This window comes from Plectropomus leopardus, chromosome 23 (assembly GCF_008729295.1).
Source record: "Plectropomus leopardus isolate mb chromosome 23, YSFRI_Pleo_2.0, whole genome shotgun sequence".
NCBI lineage: Eukaryota > Metazoa > Chordata > Actinopteri > Perciformes > Serranidae > Plectropomus > Plectropomus leopardus.
The window spans coordinates 11,162,731-11,182,492 of record NC_056485.1 but is presented as its reverse complement, the minus strand read 5'-3'; the positions used below and the strand labels follow the sequence as shown (position 1 = coordinate 11,182,492).

Sequence of the window (19,762 nt, the reverse complement as noted above, 5' to 3'; positions counted from 1 at the left end):
ACTTTTACATGAACAATAAACATGCTGCAAATACAGAAACACTGGAAAAAGAAAGAAAAAAAGCAGACCCAGAATACATATGCAAAACAGAAAAATGCTGCAGCCTACATCTAGTCAGCACAATGGATATTCTCCAGGCCTCTAGGGGAAATGCTAAGAGGCTAAATAGATCTGTTGCTCTTTTAAAGTAATGTAAAAGACTAAGGCCAAATGTTAAAAAAAAAAAAAAAGAACACTCCCTTGTCTGGTTTCCTTCTCTTGGGTCGAAACAATCAAGCTGTTTCACCAATCGCTCTCCCAAGATGCTCGTAAGACTTCCGTTGTGTGAACTGGATATGCAGCATTTCTCTGTTTGTTTTTGAGTTTTGTGCGTTTTTGACAAGCGCCAACCTCTGAGGCTAAAAAATGAAGCCAGTGTCAGAAAGTGCCAAAAACGACAGTTTTGGTCATAGAATACCACTTAATGCTGACTCTACAAACCAATGGGTGACGTGGCAGGAGCTATATCATTTTTTTCTAGTCTTTGGTTTTTGACTTTACAACATTTCTGTATTTGCAGCTTTTTCTTTCAGTCTGTTTTGATTTTTTATAGGTTATGTATTTTTGAATTGACATTGTGTCTGCAGCTGCAACAGGTTTCTCCTGATGTAAGTGTTTTGGAAAGCTGTAGCACGTTTGCCCCTGTCGACCAGCATACCAGCGCACATTATCTGGGACAACTGGAAAAGCCCTTCCCTGCATGCTGTTGTGTGGTCATTAGACAACATGTTACATAAGACGAAGTAGGCAGCTTCCCTTGAAATCAGATCTGCATGTCTCAGTGTCACCGAACAATGCCAAAAACACTACAACTTGATCAACAGTCTAATGTGAAAGAGAGACAAACACAGATAAAGCTAGCTGGCTAGATTTCTATCTAGAAATATCTAGATAGAAGGGGTGCAAAGATGAACCGATTCTAAAAAAAACATTACAAGAGTCAGAGTTTCAGCTAAATCAATACACAACCACAGCTCTGACTCATAGTCTGTGTGACATTTAGAAAAAATGTTAATAAGGCCATCTTCCCAAGTAACTTTCCTCTCCCTCTGCACTCCTACAGAATGGCTCTAGCATGTATGTGTATGACAGTATGTATGACTCGCCCATTTCCTGCTAGCTCGCTGCATTCCCCGAGCTTTCAACACAATGTGCAATGCTGTCTTACGCACAGAATTAACAGTGTTTACAATGTGCAATTGTAACTTAAAAGAATAGTTCGACATTCACTTTGTGAGGGAGAGATATATTAGAGGATCAATACCACTCATCTGCCTGTTAAATAAAAATCTGCTGCCAGTGGCTGGTTAGTTTAGTTCGACACAAATACTGAAAACAACTACTCCTAATTTTCTGGGGGTTTCTGATTCCCATTATTTGAAACGAAAATAAGGAAATCATTTCTTTATTTACTTATAAAGAATTTTTTTTTTTTTTTTTTACTTATTACTTTTTTATATATTTTACTTTTTATTTTCAAATAAATTTGTGACAGAGCTTTATTAACTTGTTTTTTTATTATTGATTTCATTTTATCTTTTATTATATTTTTATTCTAGCTTTTATTTTATTTGTATTTATTCAATTTTGTTACATAATTATTTTAATATAAAAAAACAATGACATAAAATTCTAATGGCCATTGAATAAAATATTATTAAATGCACTTTAGATTGCAGGATATCACACTGTCACAAATTTATTTGAAATCTTGGGTTGTGTATCCAGATACATGTTGAGTTTTCTACAGCTAAACGTCCTTAATAGATAGATTCGCCCACCACACACACAAACACAAAAAATCTTGATATAAATGCATGTTATTAGCAACATGTGGCTTAAAAAGGGGAGATTGTTATCTGTACAATTAGCAAATATGCATATAATATGGCCTCGAGGCATGCAGTGTAATCATGTGCCACTGCAGCAACAACTCATCATGTGGGTGGGTGGGTGCGACAGCCTCAACATGCTTCACTCACACACTGTCGTACCCCCACCCATGATTGTGAAAGCCTTATGGTGTAAACAGAGCTTGTGTGTGTGTGTGGGGGGGGGGTAATCCTACAAAGCTGCTACATTTGCATATATAGCACCACAGTGTCTAACATTGCAACATGTAATCATGTGACCGGTCTTTCACAGCATTGAATGTGTCATCAGAATGCAAATATGTTACAAATGCAAACATATATGTTGGATTTCTTTACAGGCGAGGGATGAGAAGCATATGCTGCTGGTATAGATTTCACAGCAGGAAGGAAAAAAGTAATTAATTTCATAAATTGAGTAAAGCATAGGTCGCTGCATTGTCTCTCTGTGTGGTTTCTATTTGCCCTTCCTGCTCCTCACATTCCGCCCACACCCCAAATTACTGCCTGACCCCTGCTGTTATGCAGTGTGGGAAACACTGTGGTATTGCACGCCCACCAATTTTGCCCTGTGAGCCGGTCTGCGGGGTTACTTAGCAATTCTCTGTCCTCTCTGCCAGACACCACAAACACATACACGTGCACACGCACATTATGCAGCCTAATGTAAACTAACATCCACTGCCACTTGACCTTGCTGTCAATATCTGTACTCATTAAACACCATTCAGCCAGCTGCAAGTCCACTTTAAATGGCATCATTCAGCGCTTACCAAATTATGCCCGTGCAACCGGGCTGAATGAATGGGGAGTCTAATTCATTTATTTGGAAGATATACATAGGTCCCAGAACGGACACCTATAAAACATGCTGTGGTATTTAACCCCAACCTGCCATTCTTAATGTCGCTGTCATTCATTCCTCTTGGGTTGCAAGTTCTGACAGCAATTTGGCAATGTCAAGCAGTCACTACTTGTGCCATGGGCAGCAAAGGCCATTCTTTTATTCCCCATATCAAGCAGGTATTGATTTTTCACTCATTATAGAAGAGCATAAAAAGAGAAGGGGATTTCTGTGCACCATGCCAAATGCCACACAAAATGTTACCACGGAGTGAAAACTGAAGCTGAATACAAAAAAAAGTGGATTTTAAACCAAGTATATTTACTTTAAATTCAAATTAAACAATTCTATTCATATAAGGCCACATGTTCCGACAAAGCGAGGCCGACTAAAACTGCTATACAAAAAGAAAAAAAAAATTCAGAGAGAAGCTATGAAATAAGCTGGCATCCAAATGACAGCTGAGGAGGCCGGCCTTAGGGTAGGTATAAAACGAAGTAATTTTTTTTATAAATGCAACACTATTATCTATTTTCAGGAAGCCTTGTGTGGCTTATGGGAAAAAGCATAATCCATTTTCAGGAAAAAAGAGTTGCAAATAAAAAATCTGTTAAAGCATTAAAACCCAAGGCATTTTTAAGAATCTCATCAAAACCATTTTCAAAGCAATCAAACTTTTATGTTAAAGTCAAGGATGAAAATTATTTAAACTGTACATTTTGCCAGCAATAAATTGTTGCATTGTTAGACTGAAAGATATGGATCTCAGTCAGAAACTGTCCTGCAGTGCTCCGAAGTTTAAATCGCTATTGCCTACTCACGCCTGTACTTTAGGCTAAATTGAATTAACTTTATTATCAAGCACAGTGCTGTATTTTCATGCCAGCACAGATCAAGTGCAGTGACCGTGCATCGGGGACGCACTAATGTCAGCCGACACAAGTGGATGGTTTTCAGCCTGCGTCTGTTTAATACTTTTGTGGCCTTGCCTTGACATTTATTGCCCCAGTATGTGCAGTACATTCCACATTCCAAGCTCCAGTTTGAGGGACGCATTTTTAAAGCTTTACCCACTGTGAATGAGGTGTACTATGTTGCACAACTAGCACTGGCTTCTAACGAGGTAGACACAAAGAGTCTGGAAGTGAGACTTTTAACGATAATAGCAGCGTGGCCATAGGGAATCGCAATGTCAGTCCACATGTCAGTCCGCCAATTTGGTCCAGACTGAAATATCTCAATGACTGTTGGATAGATTGGCATTTGTACAGACATTCATGGGCCCAAGAGGGTGAATCCTAATGATTTTGGTGAACTCCAGGCTTTTCCCCTAGCTTCTTCATAAGCTTTTATTTCTGAGTGAAGTATTTTGACAACTATGGAATGAATTACCATAAAATTCAGTTCTGACATTCATGTTCTCCTCAGTACACTGGAACTCTAGTGTGGTTGTAGACTTGTTACTTGTTGGTTTAGGCTTAAAGTTAAAAATCTACAATTATACATTTGGTTTATGAACAATAAGAGGCAAATTCACCATAGGACTGCACATTTTTTACGGCTGCTAAAACAGCACAAATAAGACTAAGCTTTCCCCTTTCAATGCAAATGAGCCTCATTGTAAAATAGTCCGATTCACAAAGATCAGCACTGATAGCCACACGTATTTGAAGTGCAATTATTTGCATCTTTAGAGAGATGTTAACTTATGTGCAATTATAGCAGTGGTGTAATGTAACAAAGTAAAATCCTCTGTAACAGTGCTATAGTATTTTTGGGAGTACCTGCAGCTGAGTTTTTATATTTTTGTCAACTTTTACTTTTACTCCACTACATTTCCTAAATAAAATGAGATGAATGAAGGAATGGAAGGAAGGGAAAAACTGAATTTTGTTCAGTTTGTTCTGCAAAAAAAGCGCAAATTGCAGTGTGCTGCAAAACTTTATGGGCACATTGCCGCTGTAATATCATTAAGGTGATATCTTTTGTGAATCTGAACCCGAGACGGGGCAGATAACGGTTACAAGTGATCCATGTTGCTATCAGTGGCCACAATCCATTATTTGCAAATTCACCCATCACTGGGGTTTTTGCTTGTTTTTGCATTTTGTCTGACATGATTTATGGCCACTGTCACACAGATACAATAGGTTCTGTACATTCTGACATATGTTCTGTATAAAATAATTCAGCAATTCATTTAATTTGTATTGTATATGCTATTTTAATGCAAAATGTATTAGAAAAGTATGTGGAACACACAAAGCCATGCTAAATATCTTATCTTGTTACAAGAGGCCATAACAATGTCAAACAAAAGACAAATGGTGTATAATAGGGATGGGCATATCAATGTTTCGACCGACCTAAAAGAACTGAATACTGACTTACACCTGACAACTTGTGCCTGACCTGAAACACTGTAATTTGGTTTGTAATGTGATTGTGCTTAAAATCTGAGCTCATTCTCACATCTGCCTAATTTGGAATGAAGTGTCTGGACTGGTGCACATTGCATAGCAGTGCACAAAGTATTTTTGCCAATTTTCTCTGCTCACTTCTGTAACTTCCGTAGTCTTTCACCACCCACTCATATGACACCTGAAAATACATAAGGCCTGTTTTCTTTTTATTGCAAATTCGGCTGCAAGTCATACAGTCATTAAACCCTTTTTTATCTGTTTACTTTCACCACAGTGAAAGAATGTAACTGTAATCTTCCTCTGACTTCACCTTGATAAAAAACAGACACTGTTGAAAGTTATTTTAATCTGATGTCACATTCAAATGCATATATAATTTACCCACTGCGCCGAGGCACTGTATCTGTACATTATGCCGCCGCAAATGAATGATTGACATCCACCCACTCCAAAACCCACTTATTTTCAATGCTTGAAGAGGCATCTCAGTTGCAACAAAACAGTACATGCCTCAGTGGGCTCTACAAAGAACTTTCTCCTGCTTTGAAATAGGAGCTCAAATAAATCATTTGTTTAATTAATTAAGCAAATTAGGCAAATCCAGGGATGCCTTGGCGGATGGAGTCGCTGCCCTGGCACAAGGAGATTAATTAAGTGGATCCCTACGGGAACAGTGAGACTGACATAGTGGTTTAATGCCCTTGCGTGGCTAGATGCAGCTATCCTTAGCTTATCGGTGCACCTCAATGAGAGCAACAGAGGGTGTTTGTAAGCAGGGGTGTGGCACCGAATTCTGGGGCCTATGCACAAGCAGTGTCTGTGGGCCCCCTGCCTTTCTTTTTTGATACATGTCTCTGTTATGCACTGACTTTTTTTTTTGTAAAGTCAGCTTGATTTTTCTTTTCCCTTTCTTTATTTATTTTCTTTTTGGGAACCAAAGATACTTGATAACAGAAGATACCCCATTACAAGCTTTGCTTATCGTATAAAATTGTCTACACTACTGGTCTCCTGAGTGGGGATGGTCTGTTCTCCCTCTTGTTATGAATATCGTGTGGATGGACGAAAGCAAACTCAAAACAAAACAACACCCTATACAATAAAATTGTTTGCCCCTTAATTTGCCGCTTGTTTTTATCTGCTAGCTTAATATGTGATATCAACTCTGTACAAGATCATAACAGTCACTCCAAAATCAGTGAAATAATAATAGTATTATTAAGCAAAGAAGCACAAGCTTTTATTCGGTTTTAACTTCTGATTCATGGTTTCAAGTAGAAATCGATTTAAATTTCAGTTTATGGGAAGCACTACAGTGAAACCGGACCATCAGTTTAGCACCCCAGAGAGAGTAGATTCTGTGTTGCCAATCCCAGAAATTTGCCAGATGTCTGACACAGAGACATGGCTTAAGTAAAGTCATGTTTTTCCTGATTTGTCTCTCTGAAAAAATGCCATTTTAGTGTCAGAATGTTCCTCAAGATATGTGGCTTGTGAAAACTGGTTCCAATATTTACTTTGGTGATTACAGGGAAAAAGAATTCTGTAATCTGTACTCATGTTCACATTTCCCATTGGAATGAACAGACTCCGGACTGGCGCTAGTCTCCTAAAGAGGCGGGGCAGTGGCAAAACCCACTTGACACAGATACAGGAATTTAATCTCATGTGCCACCTTAGTTTATCAATGGTCTCTGTTGGAACCACGATTTCCCTTTTTTGCGTAACAGTGTATGTTGGTGCTCCAGCAGGATAAGCAGTGACTCACTCGGCTCTGGCTGCATTTAGAGACAAATCATTGAGCGGACTAAACCACTTTGCACCGTAAAGGGGTCAGAAGGGCCTCAGAGAGCTTCCAGTATTATTTTATACAAATCAGTATCAGTCTTTTATCTGATTCATTCAGTCATTTTTAATGTAGTTAGGGCACCTCTTAATTAGACTAAAAGATGCAAACAAAACCCCCACCAGTCTTTTTCAAGGCTCCCCCTTCCACTGGGACCCTAATCAGTCCTACCTCCTCCGCCCACTTTTGCGCTCCTGTTTGTAAGGTGCATGTTGGCTTGGATTCAACTTTCTGTAAGCTCTGCAAGAGAGTAGGGGGCTATATGAATGAAAGAAAGGGTGAGACGAAATCAAGATAGATGTTTTATGTTCTGGCTATATTTGCTGTTTTTGCAGAAAAGCCACTTACCTGACATTGTTCTAAAGCAGCAAAAATCTACAAACACACATATGCTAAACAGATGCGTCAAGCACACATCTGCCTCACTGTCTCATCCATCCCTCATTACGCACCTATCCCCCTCCCCAGCAGGATGATATCTGCTTCCAGGCTTGATGTATGCACTAGTGTCTGACCATGAAAAATATGTGTCAGACTTCACGCTTTCGTCTCTCGGATTGGTCCACGAGCCCTTCATCCATTATAGCCGCTATGTCTCCGATTCCATGGGGTGGTATTAAGTGGAATGAATTCCAAATCCTTCCTGGAGCATTTTACATGCACAGAAACGCATGATTAATGTGCTGTTCAGGCGTGGCCAGAGTGTTTGGGACATTGCTTTTTCATTGTTATTCACTGTTACCAAAACAATGACAAGGGTGCATTTTACTTATTTTTCAAGCCAGTGACAGCATCTGTGATAGAACTTTTTTTTATTAATCTTGCAAGACTTTGTAGCTATACACCCCCCCCACACACACACATGGATCACATAGACACACAACTCCACCCACACAGCCACAAATCCCCACCACTCCTTAAGCTACGTTCTATCATTGACTTTATTTTATCACGCTTGTCCAGAAATATTCCTCATTTTCCTCAGACGAGTGTAAAGTGTCAGACAGCTGGATGCATGCTGACATACAAATAAAGACAAGAAAGGGCAGAATGCTGTGTGGCTTCAACTGCAGACTGCAAAGCTAAGACAACACATACAAGTGTGTGCATTTTCTGCACACATGCTGCTATTATTATACGTGAAACTTGACATGTGTGTCAAAAAAAAATCAGCGCACATGTGCATGCATCTGCCTGTCTGTATATAGACAAAAGAGACTGTAGATTCCAAAGTAGGCCAGTATCCCCTGGAGTACACATTTCCAACACTCTCAGGGAGAAACATGCACAATGACATCGTGGTGAATATTCCCACTAAAGCTTCCCCAGCTGCAGAACAATTCACTGGCAACATCTGGCCGTCTCTGCTTATAGCATCAGGGTTGGGTTGGCTGTTAAATGATTCTTTTTTTTGTTGTTGTAAATCTGCCAAATTATTTGCGAAGGATGTCAACCACTTAATCAGTTGTTCAAACAAGCCCAAAAAGCTCAAATGTGACTCCTTAAGGGCATTAGTTACAGCACCGAAAACCATAGCTAAGAGATGGTTTCTAGATGGCCATCTATTTCTGTAGGATCAATGGGTGATTGATTGCTGTGGTATGAACAAAAAAGAATGATTGATTTAAAGGACTATGCAGGTGTTTTTGCATTTTTCAGCCCATTTATAACAAATCATGCATGCATTGCTGCTGACCATTTTTCCAAATGCTTTAACAGCTTTAAGATTGATGAATGCCTTTTCCTACACTTTCATACCACACTGACATAAACTAAAAGCAATGGCAGCCTGGAAGGTAGGAAAATGCCCTCACCAATCCAGAAAACCACATTAGGCTTGGAAAAAGTAACACTGCACTAATGTGGAGTATATTAGAGTCGTGGTAAATGGGCTAAAACGTGCAAAAACACAACTTATTTCCTTTAAATAAACTGGCTGTCACAGAGTGTCTACGGTGGACACGTTTCAGCAACATTTCTCAGACGTCCGTCTTCTTTAAGCTGCTTCACATCCATCCCCTGTGACACTTTCTAATTGGCCGAGGCTGGCTGTCCTACAGTTAGTGTTCATGCAGCCAATGGGGCATCGATATACATCTCTTTAATCCAAAGACAAGCTCTAATGCTTTTTCCTTGTCATGGTGTTTGTGCAGAATAGATGTCTAGTGAGAAAACATTGTGCACATCTTAAAAAATGCACCAAAAGTGCAGCTAAAATGCGGCAGACAGAAAGAAGATTCACACTGATACTATGAGAGATGCTTATCCCTTGTGTGATTGACATATCTGCTGTAGAGGGCACAATGCCATTCAAATGCAAGGTCAAGAGGTTAAAACAATTAAGAGCAATAACACCGCAAACAGTCAATGAACGCAGCACGCAAGAGCGATGGCTAATAATCCTGAAAGAAATAATTAAAAAACTGACACATATTTTGAAAATACAAGAAGCCCTATTAGAAAAAAAATGGAGGAGAGGGACATTTTAACACTTAAAATGGTACAAATAAATCCACCAACAGATGTTTTTTGCCATTATTAAACATTTGTAAGAACTCATTATGCTGTGAAGTTTGTCCACTATCAAAAAGTGGAACCTAGAAAGCTTGGCTTGCTCGATTCCACAGGGAAAGTAGAGGCTTTTGCTGATTCCCACTAGACATTACCTTTCATTCATATCATTTCAATAGCTGCTGAGTCATCTGCAGCTCTCACAGACATAGAACTGCATCCATCCAACATTATTGAAAGGAAGGGGTCTAGCTAGTGTTAGCGCTCTCTCATTCATGGGTCTGATTGTAGAGGTGCAAATGGCCAACAATGACTGTCAAAACTTGACAAAATGGGAAGCCTTGTGACCTCAGCATGTACATATGCTACACCATGATTTCAAACACAACATAGGCCACATCCACACTGACACTTAATTTTTTAAATGTTTCAAAGCGCAAATGATCTCCATAAACACAACAGTTTCAGGACCGTTTAGTCCATCCGAAAATGCCTAAAAACACATATTACTTGACAATTCATGTACTCTGGGCATGCATGTGTCGATGCAAATAGTAATCAGATTGTCTACCCTGTAGCTGGTCGCTTAGTAACAGACAAAACTATGGAGATGGAGAAAAGTAAGAACAGAGATTTCTTTGCTGGGATCGATAAAGAGGTGAAACTGTTATTGAAAGTCACATTTGTGTAAGGCGTTTAAGGCAGCAGACAAAAGATAGGGAGTTGTTCCAAATCAAGACAATGACATATTAGCGCATACTAGGAGAATTAAGCATTGCCAGAGGAAACCATGGAAATGGGAGAGGAGAGCCCACACAAGAAGGATGAAAACAGAACATGGATGTCTGCATCACTGTTTTCAAAAGTCTCTCCGTTTTTGCCCATCCAGACTAAAACACAACCCTGGAACACAGTCAGCATTATCTTCAAAGGTCTCAGTTTTAGAGGTTTTGTAGTCGTGCAGATGCTAGGCATACAGCAATAGTAATGCTGTTTTAACTCTTTGAAATCTGGGCAGATTGGTTTGATTTCTTTGAAAAGCTTGGGAAGAAGGCAACAGCGACTAAAGAAGAAATTACCTAAAAATGAGCATGAGTTTAAAAAAATTACAAAAAAGTAAAAAAATTGTTCAAAAAGTTGCCTGAAAATGTGCTTAAAACTTACAAATTATGTAAAACAGCTAAAAACGTTAATTGCTTTTGTACCCACATCATGAGTCTGAACGATAAATTCATACTCCCGGAGAACACTAATGCAGAGGGTGCTATCACTGCAGAAAAGTGTTTCTTTCTGATAGTTAAAAAATGATCACATAGGTACACAAGTTAAAACACCAGGATATACAGTTAATACAGTTATCAGAACATTAATATTTCAATTGAGTTTGATTTTAAAACAGCAACCTATAGTCCTAATGATCGTTCTTAGTGGCTCTTTGACAGCCTTGCACTAAATCAGCTGCTTCATAATGTCCCAACCTCTGGTCAACAGAGCTTGCTAAAGAGAGATGCATGACACATTGCTGTCCCCTGACCTCTTTCTATTGAGCATTAAGGCAAAACTAACGATGCCGGAAAGCATGCTTTCATTAGCGCTGGATGATGAACCCAGTTGCCTCCACCCTGCATAGATATTGCAGCACAAAAACAATTCAATTAGCTTCAAATCTCTCATTAATGGTTTTAGCCATATCAAATTAACACTGTTATGGGCTATTGCCCCACTCCCAACACTCCCTACATCTAAACCCTGGTTGATTGTGACCACGCGCCTCATCCGCGACACACACACTTCCACACACACCCACAAACCACCCGACCACCACTGCTGATTTCTTTTAATCTGAATTTAAATTACTTAATTTAGTTTGCCTCTGAAACAATTCACAGAAGGCCAACGGGAGACGCTGCAAAACTACGGCGGTTTCCATTTACCGGGAAGCGGCAAAAGAGAGTCCTCGCAACTTAATCTTAAGATCTTAATGCGTGAAATGATAAAAGAAGTCGTTTTTTTAGCTCCTTTTGCAATTCTTGCTATACTAAACATGCACCACAAAGCAAAGCGGCGCTAATGATTCTTTGAAAGTAATTTCAGTTCATTTTCTATTGCCAGGAGAGCAAGAGACTAAGTAAGGAGAAAGAGGGACAGATCTAAAAATAGATAGAAAATCAGAGAAAGGAAAAGACAACAGAGTGAAAATAAGAAAAGTGTCGAAAAGAAGTTTTGGGGAGTTTAAGGAGGGGGGAAAAAACGCTAATTAGTGAGACGCACTACTCAGAAAACAAGACAGACAAAGTCAGAGGCTTTAATCGCAGTTGGCTGACTAAATCTGGCACTTGAAAAGCAGAAGGATGGAATTCTGATACGGCTTCAAAACATGCCAGTCACAAAATGCAAAAGGTATGTTTTTATGCTTCTGCTCCACGTCGACACAAACACACGCAAGCTCTAATGAGCCAAACTCACCCAGAGCGGCTGGTGCGAAGAGGCTGGCGAGGACTAGCAGGCGTGCGGTCCACATGGCCTCCTCCTCTTACCGCCCGCTGCCGAAGGTCCCAGTTGAGTTCAGTCTTTTGCTGGCAAATGCCCGAATCGGGTGCTTCCTTTATGGCGCGGCTCCCTCCACTGCGCCACTACTTCCCACAAGACCACGGGTCTTATTACTCTGGAGCCAGATGCCGTCCAAAATCTGTCATAAAGATAAAAAACATACATGTTAGATGAAGAGTTAAATCGATGATTTGTTTGTTCATTTACAGGAACGATGCGTCTTTTCAAGGAAGAAACACAACAGATGGATGCACCGTGGCTTTATCATCCTTGTGAGCGGTCCTTATGGCATCGTGGGTTTCAAGTTGTCATCACAGTGCAAGTTGCTCAATCTCCAGTCAGATGAAGTCATACCGGGTGTGATCAAGCAAAGGCAGTGCGAACCACAAAATGTATTTATGGTGTATTATGTTGTTTGCTCATCAATGTGTTAACTCCCCCACCTTAGCAGCAAATCACTCCCACAGAGAAATGAGGAGTGAGCGATGAAGCGCACGCTGCTTTGGGCTTTGGCGGTGCTTGGAGTATACGTCTTCGCATATGTGCTCCGGACCTTGTGTTTATTCTTACAAGGCCCGATGGTAATTGACATAAGAAACGCGGCAGTGTTTCCCCTTTCCTGTGGGCATGAGCCATAACTTCACAGCTTGAGTTGTTGCACCTGTGGATGTGTTTGCACGGCCTAAGAAACGACTACTGTGCACATACGCTTCGCTGCAAAATTATAAACAGCCAAAAAGATCCACTCTGAAGGGCTGAATGACACCGAGCTGCCCTTTGACTTCCTCTAAACTAATGAGCAGTGCTTGAAAAAGTATTCAGATCCTTTAATTAAGTAAAAGTATTAATAACACCCTGTGAAAATACTCAAATAAAGGTACTTTAAAAATTGTCACTCAAGTAAAAATAATAAAGTATAATGAGAAAAATGTACTTAAAGTATTAAAAGTTAAAGTACCCAATGCACACAAATCTTTAAAAAAAAAACACCCCAAAACCTCAAAATCATTAAAAAAAAAATACAAACAAAAAAATTTTTAAAAAAAAAAAGAAAATCGTCCAAAAAAACTCTAATCTTGAAAAACAAAACCCCCAAAAACTCATAAATAGACTTAAATGTTTATTGAAACAGTTGGCAATTAATTTTCTATGAATCAACTGATTGAATAAACAACTGATCCTTGCAGCTATACTGTAAACTGTTTGATTTGATTTATAACAAAACATGATATTTCATAAGCTCTTCTTTTGTTTTTTTAAGCAAAGATCTTCATTTGTAAAGTAACTAGTAACTACAGTAGAGCTGTCAGATAAATGTAGTGAAGTAAAAATTACAGAATTTCCCTCTAAAATGTAGTTGAGTAAAAGTATAAAGAAACATGAAAAGAAAACACTCAAGTAAAGTACAACTACTTCGAATTAAGTAAATGTACATTCCACAACTGCTCATGGGAGTGACATCACCAGTGAACTCCTGACACTGGATGATGTCATCGCTAAGGTATTTCTAGTTAACATAAAATGAATAAATCAAACGGGAATTTACATGGTGCTGGCTGGCGACCGCAGTGAGCCCAACACTTAGGATGAGTCGATATTCAAAAAATGCTGCGTGAAAACTTGCAACTCCCATAAGTATGTATTTAGAAAACACTGTTATATGAGGACAAAAAAATGTTTCATCTATATTCTGATGAGATACTCAGGATTATCCCCATCAAACCCATATCATGATATTAAGGTTAAGTCAGCTTTAATGATTAGGCAATCCAAACCCCTCTATTATCCACTACTATCAACCATGATCTGCTGCAGAAATATAATCTCTGCAAAATGATACAAGCCCAAGAGTGCACGAATGCTGCAATCATCTACACAAGCATTATCCTTTTCACATTAGGCATTCCATACTGCATTTAATATCGTGGGGAGTTAATTCCATTGTGGGACGCCAGGAAATCTGGTTACAAAAGGTCAAAGCGGGAGCAGGGCATCAAAGGACAAGGCACTGGGGAAGCTGACTGACATCAAAATCTCAAATTATACCAACACTACATTTTAAATACACCTCCATCCTTTTATCAGACTCCCCATCCCTGTGTGGAGTTATGCTTTCTGAGTCACAGTGACATTCCCCCCATCTCAAAATATAGCTCTTAATACCCATTTAAAAAGCCTAGATTAGAGCAATCAGAAATTTTTTGAGCAGACATTAATGGGTTTAAGAGAAGGGCCGCGAGCCTGTCACGAATCTCTGCATAAACAGACTATTTGGGCAATATTAAGAGGTTAAAAGTCGGTTTACTCATCAGCAAACTCTTGGCAGAAGGCCATGAGTGAACAAAACTAGAGCTTGAGCAACCCGCCCAAACCACATTTAGTGTGTTGTTGACTTCATTCCCTGTGTGTGTGTATATATATATATATATATGTGCGTGTGTGTGGTATGATGGCAGATATTTTAAGACATTACAAAGCTATGTGAAAGAGTGTTTTTGATCAAAGCATTATCCATGTAAGTAAACATCGGTTTTAATAAAACCCTGTGACAGCTGCAGCAGAGCAGAATTAAATATGACATCAAATCAGATGCTGTGACTCCCCTGACAAAAAAGCACATTATTGAAGGAATAATCACATTCAAATACTCTGTCATAGCAGCATATTGGACCCCAAGTTTATACTTTAGGACAATTTCTTTATTGGATAAAAAGACTAAAAAGGAGGTGCAACACCATGTTGAAAATATTTGACAGACAAGACTTTTTTTTTGTTTTTTTGAGACAGTACAAGAGATAACATATAGTACCACATAGTACAATACAATACGGAACCATTCTTTCCTAGATTTGCAAAAGTGTTTTCTGTGACAGTGCTGGGGCGGGGTCACTGAAAGGACTGCAGTACCTCCCTGAATCACAGCCTGCAGATACAGAATCAGTGCTATGTGTATGCATATTATGCGTGATACCATTGAAAAGACAGAGCACAACAAACAAGACAAACAAAACAATACTAGGGGTGCAACTACAAAAAAAATAAACTAAAATAAACTAAAAACAATTATTGTTGTCATTTTCATTGTACAATCTCTGATACATTAAGTATGGCTATTCGATTTATCGCTAACCTCTATATACATGTAATGTTATCCAGTAAATATGACTGTAACAATATATCAACACACAACAAAGTTATTCCAAAACTTTCAATGATTTTTACAAATCCCATGACTTTTCTAGGTTTTACATGACCATGAGGACCCTGGGCACTGAAAGGGTAATGTTCTGAGTATTTGGGTACATTTTTTGCTTCGAAACTCAGAACACTACAATTAAACAAAGCTCAAATGGTATAAAAGAAAAAAAAAAGAAAAAAGAAAATCTCCAGCAGCCTCAACAAGACAAAGTTTGGGAGTTACTTCTCTGGTTTCTGGCTTTGAGAGACTAACTCATGTTCACGAATATTGATTGGAGTTTCCTAGGCCATGGAAATAACATATTGGTATTCTTAATTTAGGTAGTGTTGCCCTTTAAAACTGCCAAGTAGACAGAGACGCGAAGGGGTATTAGATTGATTTCAAAGCTTGATGACATAACAGAGCAGGCAAGTTAATAACAAGTCCGTACCATTAGCAAAAAAAAAACCTCTTTTGTCTCTTGCAGCTCCAATACAAATAGGACATTTCTGATTGCACAACATTCAGTTCAGCTCGTGTAACTGGTGTAATTGTCGGAATTGTTGGAGCTTGTGAGACAATCTATCACTCACTTCCTCGGTATGATCGTTGGCATATGGATTTTTTTTTTTGCAGGTTTGCACCCAAAGTGTCAAAAAATACAAGCAGGGAGCAAGTAGCAGGAGATAGAGGCTGTTTTTATGGCTGAAGACAATGAGAATTTGTAACTCCCAGTGTATCACTGTGTGCATGCATCCGTGTGTGTGAGACTCAATGCGCCGTATCTCACAGCACAACCGATAAAGCAGCAACTACTTGCACAGGTGTTACTTAGAAATTATCACATAAAATGAAAAACACTTCACTATCACAGTCGTTAATTTGCTCTCAAAAAAAAAAACGTGTGGGCTTAGGTACAGGATCTGCTATCAACCGCCAAAAGAACACATCATAAAATACATATTCATGAGAAGGGCTTGGACCCAGTTCAATGCAAAAAGAGGAGAGAAGAAGAAGAGTAAAAAAAAAAAAAAAAAAAGACAGAGCAGCAGTCCAGCATTGCCAACTCGTCTTGTATTCCAGAAGGAGCCTTATGATACATTATGGTGCTGACGTTTCAAGGGTACTTACTCTGAGGGGGATTTAAGATAACTCCCTTAGATAAGTTGGCCAACATTTAGCGGGCCTAGCAGCGGCCGCAGCTTCTGTTCTCAGCCACATCAAGGAGACTCCTTCATTACTGTCTCGCTGTTTCCTGCAGAATGACTTTTTCTAATCAGTGATGCTGTTGTTTTTGTTATTTTAGTAACCGTGCGGGTGCCAAAAGGGCCCAGATTAAACCTGACAATTTTAATTAATTGACTTTTCCATCTAGTTAAAGCAAAACGGAGCCGGGTGATATAGTAACAGCAATAGTTGATGGGGGGAAAATATGTTGTCTTGCAGCAATCATGCGACTCGGAGAAAAAGACAAATGGGAGGCGAGGAGCGTTGAGGGAAATGGAACCCATTAGCTTGATTTAAGTTGGATCCTAAATTAAGGCTGCATTGAAGGGGCTTGGGAGTAATTGAGACTAGAAATGCTAAAGAAAATACACGGAATTTAAATGTAAATGTGTAAATACAAAATATACAATCATTATTCATGTGTGGTTATACTCCAAATGGAAAGAAAACACCTATCAGGAAATGTGTTCCTACAAGATTTCAGTGTTTGAAGCTACAAGAGAAGATGCTTAGCCTCGCTGATTTTCTACTAAACACCTCCTGCCATCTTAACATTGATAACACTCCTGTGCTCTCTGAATTGGGTGAGAGTCAAATGTGTTATGTTGTAATTAGGCATAATGTGCGACTGTGCTTTATCAATGGCACAACACCTGAAATAAACATTCCTCAAGAGGGCAAGCTGGAAATAAACTCTATACAAAAGAAAGGAAGAAAATAAATAATTTACAGGTATGCCTTGGCATTTGGTGCATTACCTGTCACCACTATACTGTAATTTCTCTCATGGAAAATTGTTTGGGGCCATTTCATATATTTTATATAAGGCTGGTCATCCTTCTTGCTGGAAATTGTCCCTGGCCTCCTTTTCTTTCTTACCCATACACCTGAGTGCAGGAGAGTTTGCCAGAAGTAAAGTATGCCAATTGTTTTACATGCTTTTTACATATGCTTTTCATATTTAAATACACGACTACCAGTTTACATATGAGTCACTGTGATTGCTGAGCAACAGCACTGAACTTTCCAAGAGAAAAAGCCAAATCCATTCTGAAAAGATATGAAGATCTTTTAAAAGAATGAATGGTCATTAAAAAAAAAACGAAACAAAACAAAAGTACTACTATTCTATTTTTGGCACTTACACTTTTTGACTGTTTTCAATGAAATGTCAACTGTAATGAGTGAATTTTCCATTTCCTGTGAGAGTGAACTACTATCTACAATATAATAGATTTCTGTGGAGTATTGTTGCTAGGGCTGGGGATATGTCACAATATATAGCAATAAAAATCAAATGTAAATGTCGCCAAGAAAATTAATATCTGCAAATTTAAGATATTCTAACACACTGGTTCAAAAAAAAATCCAGTGAATGCATTATTGTCATAAAAGGTCCTGCCTATAGATTTGTTATTTATCACAATACAACCATAAAGGTAGATAAACCAAAAACTGTGTGTACATAATCATATTGTCAACTGTACCTGTAGCTATTTAACATGCAAAGAGGCAGTACAAATGAGTTATTTCACAGTTTAACAGATTCACTCCAAAGCAGACTAATTATGACTTTAAGTCACTGAGGGGAGTAAAGAGAAAGAGATTATACCCTCACTCCTTTTTCATGATATGTTGGGCTGCAACTAATTGTTATTCTCATTTCATTTTAGAGGTATTCGTCAACTAATTAGAAAATTGGTAGTTTAAGTGTTTGGATACTGAACACTAATTATTGGTGTGTGAGTGCATTTAAATGGTTAATGGAGCTTCAGGTGGCACCTTCAGCCATCAGTGTATGAATGTGTGTGTGTGTGTGTGTGTGTGTGAATGAATGAATGAAACAAGGTGTAATAGCACTTTGAGTGGTCAGAAAACTAGAAACGCTGTATACAAATGCAAGCACATTTATCATTTAGCTTTACTGATCAGCCTGACGATAATTTTCTTGATTAATCAATTAATTGCTTGGTATATAAAATGGCAGTATGAACCGTGCTCATTACAACCTCTGAAAGCCCAAAATTACACCAAATTGCTTTTTTTTCTTAGCCAACAGCTCAAAAACTCCTTAATCTTCCATTTATAACATACAATATTCAAATACGACTACCAACACGAGCAAATACTAACAAGTAAGAAGGAGTAAAAAGGGAAGGTTTGGCACTTGACTGAAAACTTTCTGAAACACTCAGTTTATTAAGGAAAGATGCTTAAAAAGTTGCTTATTTTTCTGCCAATTGATTGACTAATTGTTTCAGCTAGGACTGGATAATAAATTGGTATGACATCAACATCTTGATAGGACACTAGATATAATCTTAGATTTCAGAAATCATAATATCTTGTAGTAAAGTGTAATTTTCCGAACTTGGCCACTTCATTATATTCACATTAGTGATGTTTATTAATTAAAAATATCATATGTAAATACTTTTTTGAGTCAAAAGTCAACCCTTGGATATAATTCCAACATTGACATGGAGGTATTTGGTCAAAAATATTTATTTGTTGTTTTTTTTTTTCTGTATTGCCCAGCCATAGTTTAGGCTTCACTGATATGATCTTCACAAAGAGGTTTCATTTCAAGCCTGTGTGCTTTTGAAAGTGATATCTGAAATCTATCTGGACATATCTTAAAAACATCTCTTCAGATGTTTCCTAAATTTACTCTCAAGTCAGCTGTGACTTCAATTTCTTTTCAAACCGTTTAATGACAGATATGGATTTCTTCACATGCAGCCCTCTCATCTCTGAAACCCCAATGTCAATGGCGAGATACGCTTCACACTGATGCACTTCACCACCTGAGGGCATTTCTCCATCTGTCACTTCCTGACCCGAGGAAACCAAAGATGATTTTCATTAATCTGGACGCATTTCATACAATGCATCTGCAACAAAGTGAAACTTGATTCTCAGTGTTATCTGATGGGGACATACTAAGTATGATGTTACTAGTCACGCCTGCTTGAAGCCCTCCCACGTAACACTATGTAATGAAGTGGGATCGTGTTGCCGGGTTAAGTACCATGTCTCAGATTTTCAACTGTTTCATGTCCAGATGCTTATCACAGCAGCAGGGAGGGCTTGGTAATTTTTATGAGACAGACAGTGTGTTCATGCAAATGAAGTGTCTCATATAAGATGAATATTAATCAAGCACACTGTCTGCAAACAGTTTGATTGATGAGCACTCACTCGGAAATCTTAGGAGATGAGCTGAGATGATTAAAATCAAGATGATCCTTTCTTTCTGGAGTTAAAGATAAT

The 19,762-nt window shown here is 38.6% G+C and overlaps 1 protein-coding gene across 1 annotated transcript in view; it reads right to left on the bottom strand.

The window, feature by feature from the left end:
• The window catches only part of LOC121961921 (adhesion G protein-coupled receptor L3-like), a 249,776-nt gene that overhangs the window by 168,796 nt on the left and 61,218 nt on the right, over positions 1-19,762 (bottom strand). The window contains exon 3 of the mRNA XM_042512028.1: positions 12,001-12,223. Coding sequence (XP_042367962.1) covers positions 12,001-12,055 — 55 coding nt within the window. The 5' untranslated portion in view covers positions 12,056-12,223. The remainder of the gene's footprint in view (positions 1-12,000; positions 12,224-19,762) is intronic.